Source organism: Monodelphis domestica, chromosome 1, assembly GCF_027887165.1.
Source record: "Monodelphis domestica isolate mMonDom1 chromosome 1, mMonDom1.pri, whole genome shotgun sequence".
NCBI lineage: Eukaryota > Metazoa > Chordata > Mammalia > Didelphimorphia > Didelphidae > Monodelphis > Monodelphis domestica.
In genome coordinates, this window is record NC_077227.1 from 462,027,127 (window position 1) to 462,047,101 (window position 19,975).

The window sequence follows — 19,975 nt, forward strand, 5'->3', positions numbered from 1 at the left end:
TAGGGTTTTGGTTTCTAATCCATTCTGCTATTTGTCTACGTTTTATGGGTGAGTTCATCCCATTCATGTTCAAAGTTATGATTATCACTTGTGGACTCCCTGGCATTTTGATATCCTCCCCTAATTCTGACCTTCCTTCTTTAGATATAACCTTTTAAGCCAGTGATTTACTTTAAATCAGTGCCCCTAGTCCCCTCCCTTGATATGTTTCCCTTTCTAGCCCCTCCCTTTTTGTTCCCTCCCCCTCCCCCCTCTCCTTCCCTCCCTTTTTGTGTTCCTTTCCCTCCTACCCCCCTTGGTTTTCCCTTCTCCCTTACCCCGTTGGATAAGATAAAATTCAAGATCCCAATGGATCTGGATGCTCTTCCCTCTCAGATTTGATTTCACTGAGAGTAAGGTTTAAGTAAAGACTCTCTTCCTCTCCTTCTTATAGGAGAATTCTTCCCCTCCCCTTCCCATGTGTATCTTTGTGTGAGAAAGATTATTCTAATTAGTTGTTTTTTCCTATTTCTTGGAATATATCTTAGTACCATTGATTCCCCCCTCCCTTTTTCTTTCTATCCCCCCTTTCTCCATATCTCCTTGATACCCCAAACTTTCCCTATGCGTGATTCTTCTTACTACTCTAATGATGCATACAATTTTTGAGGGTTACACATTACATTTTCCCCACATATTAATATATACATATTGATATAAATGTAGTCCTTATAGAAGAGAGTTTGAATAAAAGAAAAAGATAACATTTTTCTCCTTTTCCCCTTCCTTCATATTTACCTTTTCATGTTTCTCTTGCTCTTTGTGTTTGGATATCAAACTTTCCACAGAGCTCTGGTCTTTTCTTTACAAATGTTTGGAAATCTTGTATTTTGTTGAATGCCCATGCTTTCCCCTGGAAGTATAGATTCAGTTTTGATGGATAGCTGATTCTTGGTTGAAGACCCAGCTCTCTTGCTTTTCTGAATATCATGTTCCATGCTTTACGGTTGTTCAAAGTAGAAATTGCTAGGTCCTGTGTGACCCTGATTGGTGTTCCTTTATATTTAAATTGTCTTTTTTTGGCGTCTTGTAAGAATTTTTCTTTTGCTTGGAAGCTTTGGAATTTGGCAATTACATTCCTGGGAGTTGTCTTTTGGGGATTCAGTGTAGAGGGTGTTCTGTGAACTCTTTCAATGCATATTTTGTCCCCTTTTTCTAGAATCTCTGGGCAGTTTTCTTTGATGATATTATGTATTATGATATCAAGATTACTGTTTATCTCTGGTTTTTCAGGCAGACCAATGATTCTCAAGTTGTCTCTCCTTCCTCTGTTTTCCAGGTCTGTCACCTTGTCAGTGAGATATTCTATGGTGTCTTCTAATTCTTTAGCCTTTTGACTTTACTTTATTAATTCTTGCTCGTTTGCAAGATTATTGTCTTCCAGTTGCCTGATTCTGATCTTTAAAGACTGATTTTCCTTTTCAGTTTGGTCTGACCTGTTTTTTGAGGCTTTGAGCTGTTTCTACATTTGCATATTTTGGTCTCTCATATTGCTGAGTTCCTTTTGCATTGTTTCCCATTTTTCCTGCCTTCCTTTCCTGGCTTCCATCTTTTTGATAATTTCTTATTTAAATTCTTCAAGAGTTTGTGAAGAATTTCCATTTCCTTTGGAAGGTTTTGGAGCATTTGTTTGTGTTTCCTCTTCTATCTCCTCTGTATTTTGTATTTTTGCTCCATAAAATGTGTCCAAAGTCACCCCCTTCTTCTTGTTTTTCTTGGTGTTTGGAGGCTTTTGCACTTCTGTACTGCTTGCCATCTCTATCTGAGTGAGGAGGACTAGCTCTTAGTGTATCTGTCTGATGGTCCGAGGCTTTAGCCCCAGGCAAATTGTCCATTCTCCGCAGCTGTGCTGTCTTCTTGGGGAAGCCCAGGGTCTGCCATCCCCTGCCTGCCGGCTTTTCAGGTGTTACTGCTCTCAGTTCCCTCAAGTTGCTTCTCCGCTGCCTTACTTCCACGCTCTGAGCCTGGCACAGCACTGTCCGCAAGGTACCTCAGTGCCTTTGCCGGCCCTGAGGTTTCTGTCCTTTCAGAAGGCCCTGCACTCTAAGGGAAGAGGGGTCCTGGCCTCCCTGAGCTCTGAGGGCTCCTGATGGGATTAGGTTCAGCTGGGTTGGACTGGATGTGACCCGAAGCAAAAACCTCTGGTGAGACTCAGATGGAGTCCCCCGTTTCTCTCTGTTTCCCTGCTGTCTGTGTTGGAAGCCCCCGAGACTGGCTCAGGTTGCTTTCAAGGTGAGCCCTTCAGAACAGCCAGCCCTGAGGCCCTTTTGCAGGCCCTGATGTTCCTGCTGCTGCCTCGGGCTCAGTGCTCTGGGTTGGGGGGAGGGGTCCTGGGACCTTCCTTATGCCTTCCCCTTAGACATGAGTGATCTAGGATTCCAGCTTTTGGGGGGTGTACTTTTTGATCCAAGTCCAGGAGGACGGTTCCCCGGCTCTGTCCTGTTGTTAGGTTTGAATTTCAGTCCCCTAGGAGCATTCAGTTTATGATCAGTAAGAAAGGGTTTTCAGAGGTCTGAACTTTTGCTGCCTCTAAGCCGCCATCTTGACCGGAAGTGCCTACATTTTAATTCTTATTAAAGAAAACTTCCTTAAGACTCAAGCTGATTTTTTTTCTCTTAGTATAATGAATACAAAATATGTGATGATGGAGAAATTAATAGACACCCTCCATCTCTTCTTTGTCACCAAATAAGACCCTCTCCCTCACCCTCAGAAGAGCCCTCTATCCTAGATCCCTACTCCCTTTACTTTCTCTGACAGGGTGTGAGTCTTGAGAGCTTTTGAACCTTGGCATGTGTTTCTTTTATTTTTAAATATAGATTTCCAGTTATGTTAAAACAATTTTTAACATTCATTTAAAAAACTTTCAAGTTGCAAATGCATTTCTCCCTCCCTCATCTCACTCCTCCTTGAGAAAGCGAACAACTTGATACATATTATACATGTGCAGTCATGCAAAACATACTTCCTTATTAGCCACATTGCAAAAGAAAGGACAGACAAAACAAAATACAAGAAGAAAAATAAAGTTTAAAAAAGTATGCTTTGATCTGCATTCAGACTCCATCAATTCTTTCTCTGAAGATGGTTAGCATTTTTCATAATCCTTTGAAATCATCTTAGATCATTGTATTGCTGAGAATAGATGTCATTCACAGTTGATCATTGAATAATATTGCTGTTGTTACTGTGAACAGTGTTCTCCTGGTTCTGCTCACTTCACTTTACATCAGTCCCTGCTCATCATATCTTAGAGCACAATAGTATACTATAACTTATAGCACAATCATATACCACCACTTGTTCAACCATTCTCTGACTAATATGCATCTCCTCAATTTTTAATTCTTTGCCATCACAAAAAGAGCTGTTATAAATGCTTTTATACATATATCTTCCCCACCCTTTTAAAAATCTTTTTGGGTAATAGACCAAATATTAATATTGCTGGGTAAAAGGTATGTACAGTTTTTATAGGCCTTTGGGCATAGTTCCAAATTATTCTCCAAAATGGTTGGAGCAGTTCACAACTCCACCAACAGTACATTAGTATTCCAATTTTCCTACATCCTCTTTAACATTTGTCATTTTTCTTTTTCTGTCATATTAGCCAATATGATAGGTGTGAGGTGGCACCTCAGAGTAGTTTTACTTTTCATTTCTCTCATCAGTAGTGATTTGGAGAATTTTTTCATATGACCATGGATAGATTTGATTTCTTTTTTCTGAAAACTTCCTGTTTATATCCTTTGACATTTATCAATTGGGAAATGACTTGTATTCCTATAAATTTTATTTAGTTTTCTATATATTTGAGAAATGAAGCCTGTAGCAAAGAAACTCGCTATCAAATTTTCCCCCACCCCTAGTTCTCTATTTTCTTTCTAATCTTGGTTGTATTGGCTTTGCTTGTGCAAAAATTTTCTTAAATTTAATGTAATCAAAATTATCCATTTTACATGCGCTATTTCTGGTCACAAATTTGTTTTGGTCATAAATTTTTCCCTTATCCATGGATCTACCAGATATATATTCCATGCTTTTGGAACTGTGTTTCTTTTTTTTTTTCCTCTGACTTTATTATATATTGTTTCAATTGCTTATAGAAATAATTTTTTTTAAACCCTTACCTTCTGTCTTGGAGTCAATACTATGTATTGGCTCCAAGGCAGAAGAGTGGTAAGGGCTGGGCAATGGGGGTCAAGTGACTTGCCCAGGGTCACACAGCTGGGAAGTGTCTGAGGCCAGATTTGAACCTAGGACCTCCCATCTCTAGGCCTGACTCTCAATCCACTGAGCTACCCAGCTGCCCCTATAGAAATAATTTTAAACATTTATTTTCTGACATTTTGCTATCTAAATTCTTTCCCTCCTTCTTCCCCCCCACCCAGGTGACAAACAACATAATATAGATTTTACATGAGCTATCATGTAATACATATTTCCATATTTGTCATGTTGTGAAAGAAGACACATCACACATACAAGAAAATGCTCATGAAGGATATAAATTGAAAAATGGCATGCTTCTATCTGCATTCAGATTCTATCAGTTCCTTTTATTGTGGCACAATAGTATCATATTACAACAATATACCATAACCTGTTTAGTCATTCTCCAATTGATGAACATTCCCTAAGTTTCCAATTCATTGCCACTACAAAAAGAGCTGCAATAAATATTTTTGTACAAGTAGGTTCTTTCCCCTTTCTTTGATCTCTTTGGAATATAGACCTAGTGGTCATATGTTGGTCATATGGTGGGTCAAAGAGTGTACACATGTTTATGGCTTATGGCAGTGGTTCCAAATTGCTCTCCAGAATAGTTGTATCAGTTCACAGCTCCATCAACAATGCATTAGTGTCCCCACTTTCTAACATCTCTTTCAAAGTCTCTCATTTTCAATTTTTGTCATATTGACCAATTATAACAATTTACTATGATGTCTCATGGGCCAGACTGTTGCACGGGGTCTGAGAAAGAGATGGGGGTGAGGGTTACTGAAGAGTTAAAAGAATGACACTTGTTACCAGCATGCTTCTAACAATTTAACTTTAATCCACCATGTTACTCTATCAACAGGCTTTAGGCTACTGCTTGCTCACTCAGGCTTCTGCTGTTCCAGCCTCTCAGCCAGAAGCAATGTGCATATTTATCTACTCTCTACCAAGGTAGCTCATTAAGGGAAGCAAATGATCAACAAAAATAATTTTGACTAGAGCCTAGCCTCTGGAGCCAGGGAGGAGATTTCTCTCTGCTTTCCATAACTTTCTCAAGGTTACTTTGCTTTCTTCGCTGCACCTGTGTCCTCTTTATGAATTTACAGGATAGAGGAGGGAGAATGGGGGGAGGGGGAAGAGATTTAACCCCTCAGTCCTCCACAAACAATCTGATAGGTGTGAGATGGAACCTCAGAGTTGTTTTATTTGTATTTCTCTAACCAATAGTGATTTAGAGCATTTTTTTCATGTGATTTTTATAGTTTTAATTTCTTTATCTGAGGAGTGCCTGTTCATATCCTTGGTCTGTTTGTCAATTGGGGAATGACTTAAATGCTTATAAATTTGACTCAGTTCTTTATATATGGAGAAATGAGGTCTGTCAGACATTTGCTATAAACATTTTCCCCCAGTTTTTTGTTTCTCTCCTAATCTTAGCTGTTTTGGTTTTTTAACTTAATGTATTCAAAATTATCCATTTTACATTTCATAATGTTCTCTGTCTTGTTTGGTCATAAATCCTTCCCTTATTCATATGTCTGACAGGCAAATTATCCTATGTTTCTCTATTTTGTTTATAGTATAACCCTTTCTTTCTTTCTTTCTTTTTTATTTAAACCCTTACCTTCCGTCTTGGAGTCAATACTATGTATTGGCTCCAAGGCAGAAGAGTGGTAAGGGCTAGGCAATGGGGCTCAAGTAACTTGCCCAGTGTCACACAGCTAGGGAGTGTCTGAGGCCAGATTTGAACCTAGGACCTCCCGTCTCTAGGCCTGACTCTCAATCCACTGAGCTACCTAGCTGCCCAGCTGCCCCCCCCCTTTATTTCTAAATCATATATCCATTTTGACTTTATCTTGGTAGATGGTATGAGATGCTAGTCTATACCTAGCTTCTGTGAAGATAGGATTAACCCTCCCCTGCCCAGTTTTATATTTAATCACCAGAAGCATATACACCCCACTTATTCTTAAGTATGGGGAGGTCTGTGACCCATGTGTTCAATAGTGGGTGATGAATCAGAAACCCACTGACTGCTTCCTGGGCAAAGCTATAGCTTCAATTGGTCCTTGTAAAGTGGAAGGAAGGCACAGGAAGTGACAAAAGGAAGGGCTTTTAAAAGTAGCAAGAACTTCCTGTGACCAGCTCCTTTGCCTTCAAACTTGGCCCTACAGGAGCTCTGGCTGGGAACCTCAGACTGCTCTTGGATTTTCCCTTAGAACTGCCACATGGGTAAGTGAAAAAGGCTGACTCCCTTTCCTGGCTTTCTGGAGGTACAAGCCTCCAGAGAGGCCCCTCGTTTTGGAGGAGGCCTTGTGGCTAAAATCCTTGTTTAATTTACTTTGCTGGGGCCTCTGAAGCCCTGCCTGGTTCAGACCTGGCCAGAGTAATTATCTACTCTTTTATTTCCTTAGTGTCACTCTTTCTCCTTTTGTAAATAAACTACCATAAAAAAGTCATTCTGACTTGAGACATATTAATTTTGGTGACCATACTCTTATATATTTAGTCCAACCTTTTTATTTTAACCCTTACTTCTGCCATACTGTTTTCCAGTTTTCCCAGCAGTTTTTGTCAAATAGTGAGTTCTTCCAAAAGCTTGGATCTTTGGGTTTATCAAACACTATATTACTATGATCATTTATTGCTGTGTGTTGAGTATTGGGATGTGTTTCAAAGCTCAAACTGAGAGCTATCTGAAGAGTGTAAAGGAAAGTGTCCAAGGACTAACTGTGAAAAAATGTTTCTGCCTGCTTATGTGAAAAAGGAGAAAAAAGGATGTAAGTTGCCTGGAGGGAAGGACCATAATTTTTCACATCTTTGTACCTTCACAAAGGAGGGGCAAACAAAAATTTTTTAAATGAGAGAAAATAAGTCATTATATGCCAATTACACATAGTGTTTTTAAGTTTATAAAATGCTTTATTCCCAAAATTCTGTATGGTAAGTAGGACAAATATTATTATCCCTATCTTATAGATAATAACAGCTACCACTTATATAGTATTTGAAGCATTTTATTAAAAAGCACCTTACAGATATCTCATTTTAATTTAACAACAGCCTTTCTAGGCAGATGCTATTATTATCCTCATTTTACAGATGGGAAAATTGATGTAGACAAAGGTGACTGCCTCATTTGGCAGGGACATACCCAGGTTATAGGCATAGTCAATAAACATTTATTAAATACTTTCCATGTGCAAATACAAATAAAGACAGTTCCTGCCCTCAAAGAGTTTACAATCTAAAAGGAGAAGACTGAAGTTGAAGGAAGCAGAAGTTTGAGTGGCTAGGGGAAGGAATGTGGGAAGATATCCTGAACTCTGGGGTATCATGTGGAAATTCTAAGAGACACAAAAGTAGTGTAGCTGGTGGGAAATGAGAAGCTTGGAATGGGCACCAGAAATCCCTTGGAGCAGATTCAATCTTGCGGGATAATGAGATTTCCCAGGTCATGGCTATTTTCTAAGGCTAGATTTATAACATCTCTTCCGGACTCTGGGTCCTACTTCACCAACTAGCTGCCCTCCTAAGGGATCAATTCTCACAGACAGGGCTGTGGATGTAGGTGTAGGGGCTTTGTCTGAAGGATGATGAAATTTTCTTTTAACAAGAATATAGTTGATGAAAAATGCTATCCACGTCCAGAGAGAGAAACAGACAGGCAGAGAGAACTGATGAACTCTGAATGCAGACTGAAGCATCCTTTTTAAACTTCATTATTCTTGCTTTTGTGTGTAGCTAATAAGGAAATATGTTTTGCCTGACTTCACATGTATAATTGACAGCCTTCTCAAGGGCTGGGAAAGACAGAGAGGGAGAGAAATAATTTTTTTTTAACTTTAAAAATAAGTTTTTTTTTTTTCTGTCTGACTTTTTATTCGTTCAAAGAGACTGATTTGAGCAATCCCGGACAATAGTTCTTCTTAATTCCTCAGTTCTCAGGTAGACTGATTAAGGAGCTATAGATGCCCCAGTCCCTAGACCCTGCCGCTGAGAACAATCTAGGAGTAGGCGGTACTAAAAAACGCAGACCCAAAGTCTGAGCGGAACCCCAACTACTCTAGAGCACAAATAATCCTAGAGCCAGGCCCCCAAACCAAAGCTCCCACCAAAGTCCAACACGCCCCCCAAGCTAAAGACTGATTGGTTCATTCTGCCCGCCCCTTTAGCGTCAGTCTCTCTCTCTGATTGGTCACACCGCTCCGGTTTATGGGCTGTAGCCTTGCCTCACCCTGATTGGCCAGGTCCGTACCTGTGCTTGCAACGGATTGAACCCCGGTGGGAGAAGCTCAAAGACTTCATGAGCCCCACTCTCTGATTCGTTGCTCTGGCTAGGCCGATGGCCTGCGCTCTGATGGGCTGCGCCACTACCTGTAGCGGCCGACGATTGGGTGTGATGAGTCGTCTAAGCGTGATAGGTCAGGACCATCTCCCCTCTTTCTCCTGATTGGCTAATCGGCAAAGCCCGGTCTCCGGGTAAGATGGCAGCGGACGGACAGTGCTCGCTCCCCGCTTCATGGCGGCCGGTGACCCTCACCCACGTCGAATATCCTGCAGGTAAAACTCAGCCCCAGGCTCTCAAGGGAAAACTCCCCTATGTTTCGCCCCTTCCCACCCGACCTCTACCTTCCTTGGTAAGCCAGGGGAGGGGGCAGCTGGGGACTGGGGTGGCAGCTGTCAGATAGTGAGCCATTGAAGGGTCCCGGCGCTGAGCATAATGCGCAAGCGCAATGAGGTGGCGATGAGCTGTGCTAAATTGTGAGCCGCTGTCTCACTCACTCTGCGCTTGCGCGGCTAGTTACCTGGGCTCAGTGGCACGGACCCGTGAAGTGGGCTTGTGGGGTGCAGAGTTGTTAGGTGCATGGAGTGGTTTGGGTCTCAGGACTCTCTCTTCACCCCGGCACTGCCCCCTGAAGACTAGAGAAGCAGAGGTGCAGAGGGAGTGTTGCCTCCTCGGCTTGGGAGGGGACAGTGCGTGAGCACTTGGGAGTTTCCTTGCCTTGGGCCAGCCGCCCATCCTCCTTGCCCCCTGTAGACGCCGCCTGACCGCCTTGTCGCATTCAGGAACTGGAGAAGCCCCCACTGGAGCTGCCTCTGATTACAGCCGGGAGATCCTTTCCTCTGGCGCCCTGGGTCAAATCTTCCCTCTCCCCCTCCCTTGACCCCTACTCTCCTGCTGCAGGATGTGGATCCTGGGACCCTTTGGACCCTGTGGTGTGGCTCCAAAGGCTGAACTGAGCCCAGGCCGTCTGGGGAAAGGACGGGATGTGAAGGAATGAGTTTCCGCCAGCTTTTTGTGATCTGTTAAAAAAGGGGTGTGTGTGTTTGGGGGAGGAGGGTGGGAAGGATGCTGACCTGGAAAGCTTGGTCCTGTCCTTTGTCTGCAATACATTTCCAAATCTGACACAGGATTCAGAACTTCTGTTTTTTACAGCTTTCCTTCCTTCCTTCCTTCCTTCCTTCCTTCCTTCCTTCCTTCCTTCCTTCCTTCCTTCCTTCCTTCCTTCCTTCCTTCCTTCCTTCCTTCCTTCCTTCCTTCCTTCCTCCCTCCCTCCCTCCCTCCCTCCCTCCCTCCCTCAAGTTTACAAAGTATTTTTCTCACTAGGGTTCTGAGGGGTTAGGTAGTAATACAAAGAAAATACAGGTTGTACCAAAAGTTTTGGTGCAGTTTTAAATTTTAATAGCTGTATGTTATTCCCATTTTACAGATGAGGAAACTGAGACTCAGATGAAGTGAGTTGCCCTACATCTCACAGCTATTTGGGAACAGTACCTGGTACAGTATTGCTTTTGAAACAGCCAAACAAAGGCCATATCCATCCTGAGAAAAATCATATTATGGGAAGGAGTCCCCTTAGGCTCAAGATGGGGTATATAGAAGTTCCAGGGTTACATAGCCAAGTCCCTTTCCTATGCAGAAAAAGGGACAACTAATTGGATTTTAAATTCTACAATATATATATAGCACACAGTCTTCCAATTAATCCAAGGCCCAGTTGAGAGAGAAACATATGTCTGGCTAGTTTTGTTTTCTATCCCACTGAGTAGAGCCTTGACAGAAGGTTTTGTCCTTAGCTTACTTAGCCCCCTCTGAGGGTGAAGGTATACAGATTTTCCTAAGCATTTTGCATAGCCAACAAAATAAGTCTTTTTTAAACCTTTATGTCTCAGTAAACATTCTAAGAAGGAAGGGCAAGGTATTCCTTGGAATTAAGTGATTTGTATAGGCTCACACATATAGAAAGTGTCGGAGGCCACATTTGAATCCCAGACCTGGTGCTCTAATCACTGTGTCACCTAGCTGCCTCAATGAGATAGATTTTTGGGCTACAATGATACCCCCTCCCCCAACACAAAGAAACCACATGAATCAAAAGTGATTTCTTGCTGAAGTCAGTGGACCTATCCCTATCCTTCCTGCCTCCTGCTTGCATTAAGGGGAACACAGAGACTGTTGTTAGGCAGATTTGGCTCCTTTAAGTATCCTTGCTTTTGGGCTCTGGAAAGAGGAGAGGAATCACCAAAGGGATATCCCTTGTCACATGCCATCATTGTGTGTTCACTGTTCTGCCCCAGTTATATCTCCCCATTGCTGCTGCCAAAAAAAAGTTATTTAGACCTTCTGTAGACAGTGGAAGAGGACCAGAGGCTTACTTAGTCATGACCCTCAGAAATGGCTGAAGGCATTAGAGGCCTTGATCAGGTACCTTTGCATGTCTGACTCTGTTAGGTACTCACAGGAATACAGACTTGAAGGATGCAGCTTGCAAGTCTTCATAGAACACTCTTCTTACAATAAAACAGCTTGTTTAGCATCCCAATTCTGTCATTAGTTGTTCTACCTAAGCTTTCTGAGTCTCAGGAAGTTTCAATAGAGATGCTATTTTACTTCTTCAAATTCAGTTGAAATTTCTGTGGCTGCTAGGTGCCAGGCATTCTGCTAGATGCTGGACATAAAGATGAAAATGAAATAAACCCTGCCTTCGAGGAGCTCCCATTCTATAGAATATTACATGTATATAGATGAGTTTAATGTAAGGTAAGGAATTATGGGAACAAAAAGAGCTAAACAAATGATCCCAGAAATTTTGAGATAGAGAAAGAAGATATAAGTGCTTAAATTCTACAAATATTTTTATTGTTATAGAATTTCATAGTATTTGATTGTGAGGGACCTTAGAGACTATGTAGTTTTTAGTCTTTTGTTTTATAAATAAGGAAACTGAGGCTCAGAAAAGCAATATGACTTGCCTATGTCCCACATTTAATTACAGAATCAGACCCAAACTCTGGTCTCTTCATTTCTTGACTGGGGTTCTTGACATCTCCTAGACTAACTCTTTGCTATGATTCTGCTGGAGGAGGTTTAGAATGAAACCACCCTGGCAAATGCTTCCCTTGAAGCCTGGATTCCTTGAGTCATTCATTGGGAGTCCCAGGGTTACCTGGGCTTCAAGGGTCTCTGTTTTCCCCCCCTCCCCTCCAGTTTTTTTCTACCTGGAGCTGAAGCTTGACTTGGTGTTTTCTGGATTCCTGTGCAAACTGGATTAATCCCAGTTAGGTTTATTTGGGATCATTTCCTAGGTTAGAATTTTTTCAGTATGGATCTGGCCTTTGGCCTAGGTTGTTTTCTAGGAAATGTACCAGGTATTGGCCTCAGGAAGAGGTTTGAGATGGGGCAAATATTGTTTGACATAGAGATTACAGATAAGGTAAAACTGGAAGCAAATTGCAACTCCCCAACACTACTACCTCTCCCTCTCCTCTCTTTTCCCCAGAGATTGGTTGAGCCCTAAGGTAAGAATCAAGAGCCTCTGTTGATTTGAGTTTATTTCTAAAAGAAGGAGAAAATGTTCTGAAACCACCCGAGCCTGCAGCCTGGGAGGGCTGTATTGGGTGGGGAGAAGCAGCCACACTGCCTAGGCCCTAAACTCTAGGGGGTGGTGTGTGCCTCAAGCTGAGTTTCCATACCAGAAGCATAAGCTGTGTTGAGTCATTTGACCTGTATCCTCCTTTCTGGTCATTGCAGGGAAAGACCCCAAGCCTCTTCTCTTCCTTTCCTTGGCTTTCCTCTGTACTTTCTCTGGGGAGGAGCCAAGGAGATGCGGCTTTCTCTTGGAGCCTGCTTTCTCCCATCGCTAAGGCTGGTTAACTGGAGCTTCTGCTTTGTGATTCCTGCTCCCTTCTCATGGTGTGGAGTCAGCCTTCACCATCAGAATTGCTGTCCTGGGTCAGACTTGAAGGTTTCTCCTGGGCTCTCTGAGCCCTTGCACTGGCTTTTTGGTGGCTTTCTGCTGGGTTTCTTATTCAAACAGATGGTTTCTGACTGGTTCTCCATTTCCTTGCCTCCCACCATCCCCAGGCGATCTTTCTGGCCACCTCCTTGCCTACCTGAGCCTCAGCCCCATCTTCGTTATTGTTGGCTTTGTGACACTCATCATATTCAAGCGAGAACTTCACACTGTGAGTCTATCCCACTGCCCCCCCCTCCCCCCCCCCCAGCCCTTTTCTCCCTTCCTGTGACTCTGTACCTTTCTTCTTGATTTTGGGGGAGGCTTATCTTTATAAGACTGGCAAGAGGCAGTGGGGAAGCCCTCTTCTGTGTTGCAGGCAGTTATTCTAGGTGCCTTAAGGCAAGCCAGGGGGTTTCCCAGATCCAGGACTCCTGCTGCAAGTGATCATGGGATTTAGAGATGGAAGGAACCTCAGATATCATCTAGTTCAACTGTTGCCTCAGTTTACTGTGGAGGAATGGGAGTCAAGAGACCTGATGTTACTTGCCAAAGGACACATAGGTAGTAGATGGGAGAGGCAGGATTTGAACCCAAGTCTTCTGATTCCTAATTCAGTTCTCTGTCCCACTACACTGTGTTTGCCTTTGTCAGTTGCACCAGGATAGTACTCACACCTAGGCAGCTAGCATTGTGTGTGTGTGTGTGTGTGTGTGTGTGTGTGTGTGTGTGTGTGTGTGTGTGTGTGTGTGTCTGCGTGCACACACATATGTATCCACAAACCAGTGTTTTATTCTATCCTGCTGGCCCCAGATTAATCCTCTCATCTAGGAATAGTGGCTTGGGTCAGCATGGGTGGGGAGGGAGGGATTTGGTTATGGGTTCCAAAGGCAGAGTTGACTCCACTCCTTCTTTTACAGATTTCTTTCCTGGGGGGTCTGGTACTCAACGAGGGGGTCAACTGGCTAATAAAGCACATTATCCGGGAGCCCCGGCCCTGTGGAGGTATGGTGGGACCTTTGGAGGGGTGCAGTGGGAGAGCTGAAGCTGGATGAAGACATCTCCTGGCTTGGGGGAGCTGGATATCCAGGGGGAGAACAGCTTTGTGCCCCAGACACTGCCTGATGGATGCTGCCTATTTGTTCTTAGATACCCACTCCATGGTGAATACCAAATATGGGATGCCTTCCAGCCATTCCCAGTTTATGTGGTTCTTCTCAGTCTACTCCTTCCTTTTTCTTTATTTAAGGTAAAGTACTTTCCTGGGAAGGTTTGGGGGAGGGGGGGTACTACTACTGGGGTTATGGGTATCTTTTGATAGCCATTTTTTTCTGTGCCCTTATCCACTCCAAGCCTTCTATTGGTCCTGGCTGAGAACTTTGTCTAAGCACTGGCATCTCCTGTACCCACTTCCTAGAATGGTCAATGACATTCCTCTCCACTTGGATCCTTGCCTTGTCCCTGGGTCACTTGGTTGGGATAGCCATGGTTAGGAAGCAAGATAGAGAAGTAGATCCATGGAAAGTGACTTAGGTAAAGTTGTAAGAGATATTGAAGGAGAACCAGGAGAACAATGGGGTGTTCTATAAGCCATGCTTTCAAAAGGTGTTGATGGTTATTGGGGTCAAAAGCTGGAGAGAGTAGAGGTCAGAATGCTGAGGCCTATTGTGGAGACTATTGCTTCAGCACTGAGGATTGAAAGGCCAAGGACCTGCTTTACCAATCTCCTGACCAGTCCTTCTTTCTTCCCCCTTTTTCCAGAATGCATCAAACAAACAATGCCAGATTTTTGGACTTGTTATGGAGACACGTGCTCTCTCTGGGCCTTGTGACAATAGCCTTTCTCGTCTCATATAGTAGGTATGCAGTAGTATTTGCCCTCCTTCTTGCTCATCCATCTTCCTTTCCTCCTCTGTTCACAGCTCCTTCAGGAACTGATCCTCCCTTCAGGGCCTCTTAATTGTCCCTGGGGTCCTTTACTTAACCCTAAGCTTGGCTCCTCCCCTTTCTGCCTCAGTTTTGGCCAGATGCATAACCCTAGACCTCCCTCCCTCCCAAAGACATTGAAGATAAATCAGCCATGGAGGCCACCAAATTAATAAAACTGAAGGACAGAGTAATCTACTGAGCAAGAGTTTATATAATGGGGCTGTTTTTTAGGATTCTGCTTAACATACTGAAGAGGAAGGCCTAAATACTGCTTTTATCTGTTCACTTTTCTTGTTCCCTACTCAGCTCACCACATTTTGGTTAGATCCAAGAAACTTCCCCATAAGCAAGACTTAGCCTTACTGTTCTTGGGGTCCTCCTTGGGTTTGGAGTTCAGGGTTCCTGGGCTGGAGGTCAGAACTTTCCTGAACCTTCAAGAAAGGAGTTGTCCTACTGAACCCATGGGAAGCATGGATCTCATCTCAGGTGATAGGCACTTGACCATCTTTGCCTCTTAGCCTCAGCTCTGACCTGGCATCCTGGGCTGCCAGGAACTGTCTGTCTGATGTGTGTCTCTCTCTCATTGGTTCCTTCCCATTGCTTTCTTCTGAAGAGTGTATTTGTTGTACCACACCTGGAGCCAGGTTCTCTATGGAGGGGTTGCAGGAAGCATCATGGCTGTCGCGTGGTTTGCCTTCACACAGGAGATCCTCACTCCACTGTTCCCCAGGATAGCAGCCTGGTAATTCCTTCCCAAATCCCTTTCCCCCAATTTCTTCTCTTTCAGGGTGTTCAGGGACCTTTTCCTCCCCACCCTATGTTCTCATTTTTCCCTGGGTCCATTGGGAGCTCTTCTTTCAGGGATTATTTGCACACCTACAGGACTGACCTGTGGCAAAGTTAGGAAGAGAATCCATGCATCCTGATTGTTAGCCCAGGCCTCCATTGTCAAGGCTCTCCAGACTATTTCTTTAAAAAAACCCAAGTAGGAAGGTGTTTTAAGATTCTGAATGAGCCTTAGGAAATGTGGAAGACCCAGTATATTGGTTATCACCTCTACTCTTTCTATGTGTTTAGGAATTTGTTGCTTAGACTCTGGGCATTCCTCTGGCTTAGAACTTCTGAGTTCTAGGACAGTATCTTCTCCCTGTATAGGCACAGTTCAGAATCCTCAGGTCTCAGACTTACAAGCACCACGTTCTGTGTCTAGAACTATATGGGAATATAGTTCATAGAGCTTTGATCCTAGTCAGATGTGGCAACCCAACACTGTCTCTTTCAGCACCTTCCATGCCCCAACACTGAGAACTGGCTGCTGTTTGACCCAGTCTTGTCATCAGGACTCCCCTATTCCCCTGACTCTCTTTCAGGACAGTTGGACTCTTTCCTCAGGACTTGGTAGTTTGGGAGGGTTCTGGGCTGGCTTTGTAGAAGATGAGTTACCTGAACGTGTTGCTGCTCTTTTTCCCTAGGCCCATATCTGAGTTCTTCTTAATTCGAGATACAAGCCTCATTCCCAATGTCCTGTGGTTTGAATACACAGTCACCAGAGCAGAGGCCAGGTGAGTACAATAGGAGATTGTCCTTGAATCAGGAGCCTATCCCTCTGGCCATATGTTCTCCTAGAAAGGCTTCTTGTCCTCTTACCTACCTAAGGTCTGGGATTTAGGGATACACTGGAAGGCAGCTGACCCAGTTTCTCCAATTGAGGGTTAAATTGGAAGATCCTGGATTATCATGTTTTGTATTTTTTTGTCACCAGACCTTTGATTTTTTTACCATTATTGAGAACAGTCATTGAGGATATTTCCTCTTACATACACCAGTGAGAAGTGTAGAGCCTAGTCCAGAGGTCACATAGATTGTTTATGTCAAAAACAGGATTTGAACCCAAAGCTTTCTTGTCTCCCAGATCAGCTTCCTATTCATATTCTCTTATAATTCTAGATTATCTTGGGGCAGGTAGTTGGCTCAGTAGATAGGACACCAAGCCTAGAGATGGGAGGTCCTGGGTTCAAATATGGCCTCAGACACTTCCTAGCTTTGTGACCTAGGTCAAGTCATTTAACCTCATTTGCCTAGCTCTTGTCCTTCTGCCTTCGAGTTGCTAATAAGACAGAAAATAAAGGTTCAATAAACAAAAAAATGAAAAAAAGTAATTCTTATAATTCAAAAGAAAAAGAAGTCCCCATAGAACTCAGAGAAAAACACAGGTCATAGGATATTAGATCTGAAAGGAACCTAGTTTCAGAGTTTCTCTGACAGAAAAGCCAGGAATATTGAGCTTTCAAACAAAGGATATGAGGGATCAGAGAGAACATTAAAGAACCCAGGGTGGCTCGGTACTACAAGGGGCTGGAGAGCATGGAGAAAGTTGATGCACAGTAAGGAATTAAAAGGATTGGAAGGGGAGAGGATAATACTCTTTCCTATTTCTCTAGTATTTCAATTTACAGAGGATTTTTTTTTTACCAAAATCCTGTAAAGTAGGTAGCATAGCCTTATAGTTTTCTAATCTAGAGGATTAATAACCATCCAAATGAGAGAGTTACCAGAGTGCCTGAAAAGAAAATCCTAGTGGTGTGTAGGCTGGTGGGCCACTCTAGAGATGTGCATCCTGGGCTGAATTAGAATAACAAGCTGAATTGGTAAAGTACTACATGTGTTAGGAAAGGGGATTTGAGAGCTTTGGGGAAAGGCAATCCTATTAATGGCAAAAAGGACACAGCTGGCCAGGGGTGGAGAGAGTGCCTGCCTTTCGGCCTGCCTGGGGATTATGATATAGTGAAGACTGTATTAATCTTGATTGAAGTCTACCTCTTTTAGGTCATGTGACCTTCTCTCTGAGTTTCAGTTTGCTTATCTGTAAAGTAGGGATGATATTTCTTGGCTGACCTGCCTGCCTCATAAGGCTGTCATTAAAATCAAATAAGACAGAGAGCATGAACAATTTCTTTCTAAACTTGAGTTTTAATAAAAATAATTTTGTAGAGAGCAGAAAAAGACTTTAGAACAGCGATGGCAAACCTTTAGAGACCAAGTGCCCAAACTTCAATTCTCATATCATGTGCCATACCCTTCTAGTTACTCGTGGCATAGGTTCACCAACACAACTTTAGAGAAAAGGGAAGTAAGTTGTTTGACGTTACAGAGGAAGACCTTATTTTTTTGTTTCTTTTTTACCATTCTCCGGTCACCTGTTCAATGCTACCTTGCAGAAACAGACAGCGAAAATTGGGTACAAAGCTGCAGTGAGAGTGCTTGGGCGTGGCTGGGCCAGCCCCACAGATCTGACTGGTAGGATGCTGCCATGGAGACCTCGACAGACCCAAGTCACCACATGAAGCCTTTTTCTTTTTCTTTTTCTTTTTCTTTTTTTAATCAACAAGAGGGACCAAAGGCCAGACTGGGGCCTTCAGCAGGGATCCAGAGGCCTGGGTGTTGGCTTGGGTGGCTTGCCAGGCATCCCCTCTGTCCTCAGGACCAGGATGCAAATGGACCTTGCCCATACTACCACTGCACACTGAGAGACAGAATGTACTCTAACATCAGAGGCCAGAGGAAGGGGTTGAGGGTGGGATGATAGAGGAGAAAGAAGACAGCTTTCACCTGAGAGCTTGAGACAGGGTGGTTGGGGAAAATCTTAACAGCCAATTATTTGTGTGGAGTTTAGGTGGTATGAAATATACATGCTATTTATTATTTTTTCCTAAGATTAATTTGATTTTTGAGTTGGGAGCTAGGGCTGGGGTAATGCCTTTCTGAAGAGGAACCCATTGAAGAGAGTTGGTTTCTCAGTGGCACAGGAAGAGTCTTAACTCCAGACTATTTGGATGACATCAGTTCCATCTATCTGCACTTTGTATGGAAGAAACAAAACTTGATGGACATTTTGCTTTGAACACTAGGAAGCAGCCTACCTCTCCTCTTAGTGTGGTTGTGGAACATGGGGGCTTATGGCAGAGCATCTGGGGAAATCATCCCTTTCTGATTCCTATCTCTTCTCTGCTGATAACAGCCTATTATGGTGGATGCTGTTTCTGAGTATTGTTCCCTGTAACACAGCTATTTCCATGTTTGGGAGAGTGATAACTTAGAGAAACAGTGCTTCGTTGGTCTGGTTATGACATTTCTTGGCAGCAGTGATCTCATCCAAGGGCCTTCTCTGATCCCTGGCCATGCAATGGGTTGTACCTTCTATAATGAAAGAACTTTTTTTTAATGTTATTTAAATTGTAGACGGAAACCTGAGCTGTTTTACAGTTGTCTTTTTGTCTTGCCATCAGGTAGCAATTGCTCTTCAATTCCTTTCACCTCTTCCCACTTCCAATGTCCCAGCCACTTCAGAACCCCTACCTACCCACCCACCCACCCACTCAAAACAAAAAGGAAAGAACCTTGAGTTGAGCTAGGTGTGTCTGCCACCACCCTTCTTCCCCTGGTGGGCTCAGACACTTGTCTTTCCTTGAGACTTTATTCCAAAGTGAAGTCTCAGCCTGTTCATGGGGGGCTACTACAGACTGGAAATATGCTAGCTGAGAATGTGTTCGATCAGACCAGGTCTCATGCTGGACAGAAGAACTTGGATGTCTTGAAGTTGTCATAAGAGTTATTTTACTTGTACATGGGTCTCTTGTTTTAAAGTTGCTTTTAAATGGAATCATTGAGGGGAAGATGTGTCTAAACCCCAAGAAACATCTAGAATTGAACTGGACAGTTTGGGACATTTTCAAATCACTGAAGAAAAAAAATTGGTTTCCTGAGCTGCTGCTGCTGCTGAAGCACACCTTGGTGGTGCTTTTCTTTTCTCTTCTTTTGCAAAGACAGTATCCCCAATCCATTCCAGATGTCAGGAAAATGGGCTTATTTCCGGGGAAGTTAGGTCAGTCCCCATATTACCCTCTCCTTCTCATTTTATTTTTTGACCAGAGATAAGCCAGATGTCAGGTGGTTTGGATTAAGACAATAAATAAAGTTGTTTACTATTGTTTTAAAATAAAATATGGAAAATGAATGACTTCAGTGTGTGATCTCCAAGGTGGCTGCAGTAGTGGGACTATCTGGGATGTATATCTTAACAGTGGTCACCACTGATGATGAAAGAGTTCAGGGACAAACCACCTAGCACATTAGCTCAGGAAATTTCTTACTAAGAGTGAGACTTCTAGCAGCAGGTGCTCTTTGATACCTATTTAACTATAGGTATGTCCTTTGCCCTCTTTGGGCCCCAGTGTTCTCATCTGTAAAATAAGGTGGTGGCAACCCTTATCTTTCTGATTTAATTCCAATGACCTCTCAAAGTCCATCCTTGAAAATCATGAAGAAACCTCTGCCTGGGGCCAATGGGTGGCAGAAGGACACTGGCGGGAAACTGGCACCTACCTCCTCCATGCAAAGCCACAGCTGGCTAAGTCATTCATTGCACCACTGTTCATGCTGCTGGCTATTGTTCTTCCCGTTTGGAAGAGGCTTGGGAAGTGGAATGGATGAGTAGAGCTGTGTCTCCAGGGACAGCTGCCTTACTAGCCCACATATGCTGTTACCGGTGA

The 19,975-nt window shown here is 43.3% G+C and overlaps 1 protein-coding gene across 2 annotated transcripts; it reads left to right on the forward strand.

Annotated features, from left to right (window-relative positions):
- The first annotated feature begins 8,494 nt into the window (after positions 1-8,494).
- Positions 8,495-19,443, forward strand: DOLPP1 (dolichyldiphosphatase 1). Of its 2 annotated transcripts, none has more exons than XM_001363898.4 (8): positions 8,495-8,823; positions 12,629-12,729; positions 13,418-13,502; positions 13,647-13,746; positions 14,259-14,357; positions 15,040-15,168; positions 15,899-15,988; positions 17,645-19,443. In XM_001363898.4, exons 1-8 carry the CDS (start codon positions 8,748-8,750, stop codon positions 17,679-17,681), a joined length of 717 nt encoding a protein of 238 aa, XP_001363935.1. In that variant the 5' UTR covers positions 8,495-8,747; the 3' UTR covers positions 17,682-19,443. The 2 variants fall into 2 exon arrangements, with proteins under 2 accessions (XP_001363935.1, XP_007475182.1); XM_007475120.3 differs by lacking the exon at positions 8,495-8,823 and adding an exon at positions 10,058-12,509.
- The last annotated feature ends 532 nt before the right edge of the window (positions 19,444-19,975 follow it).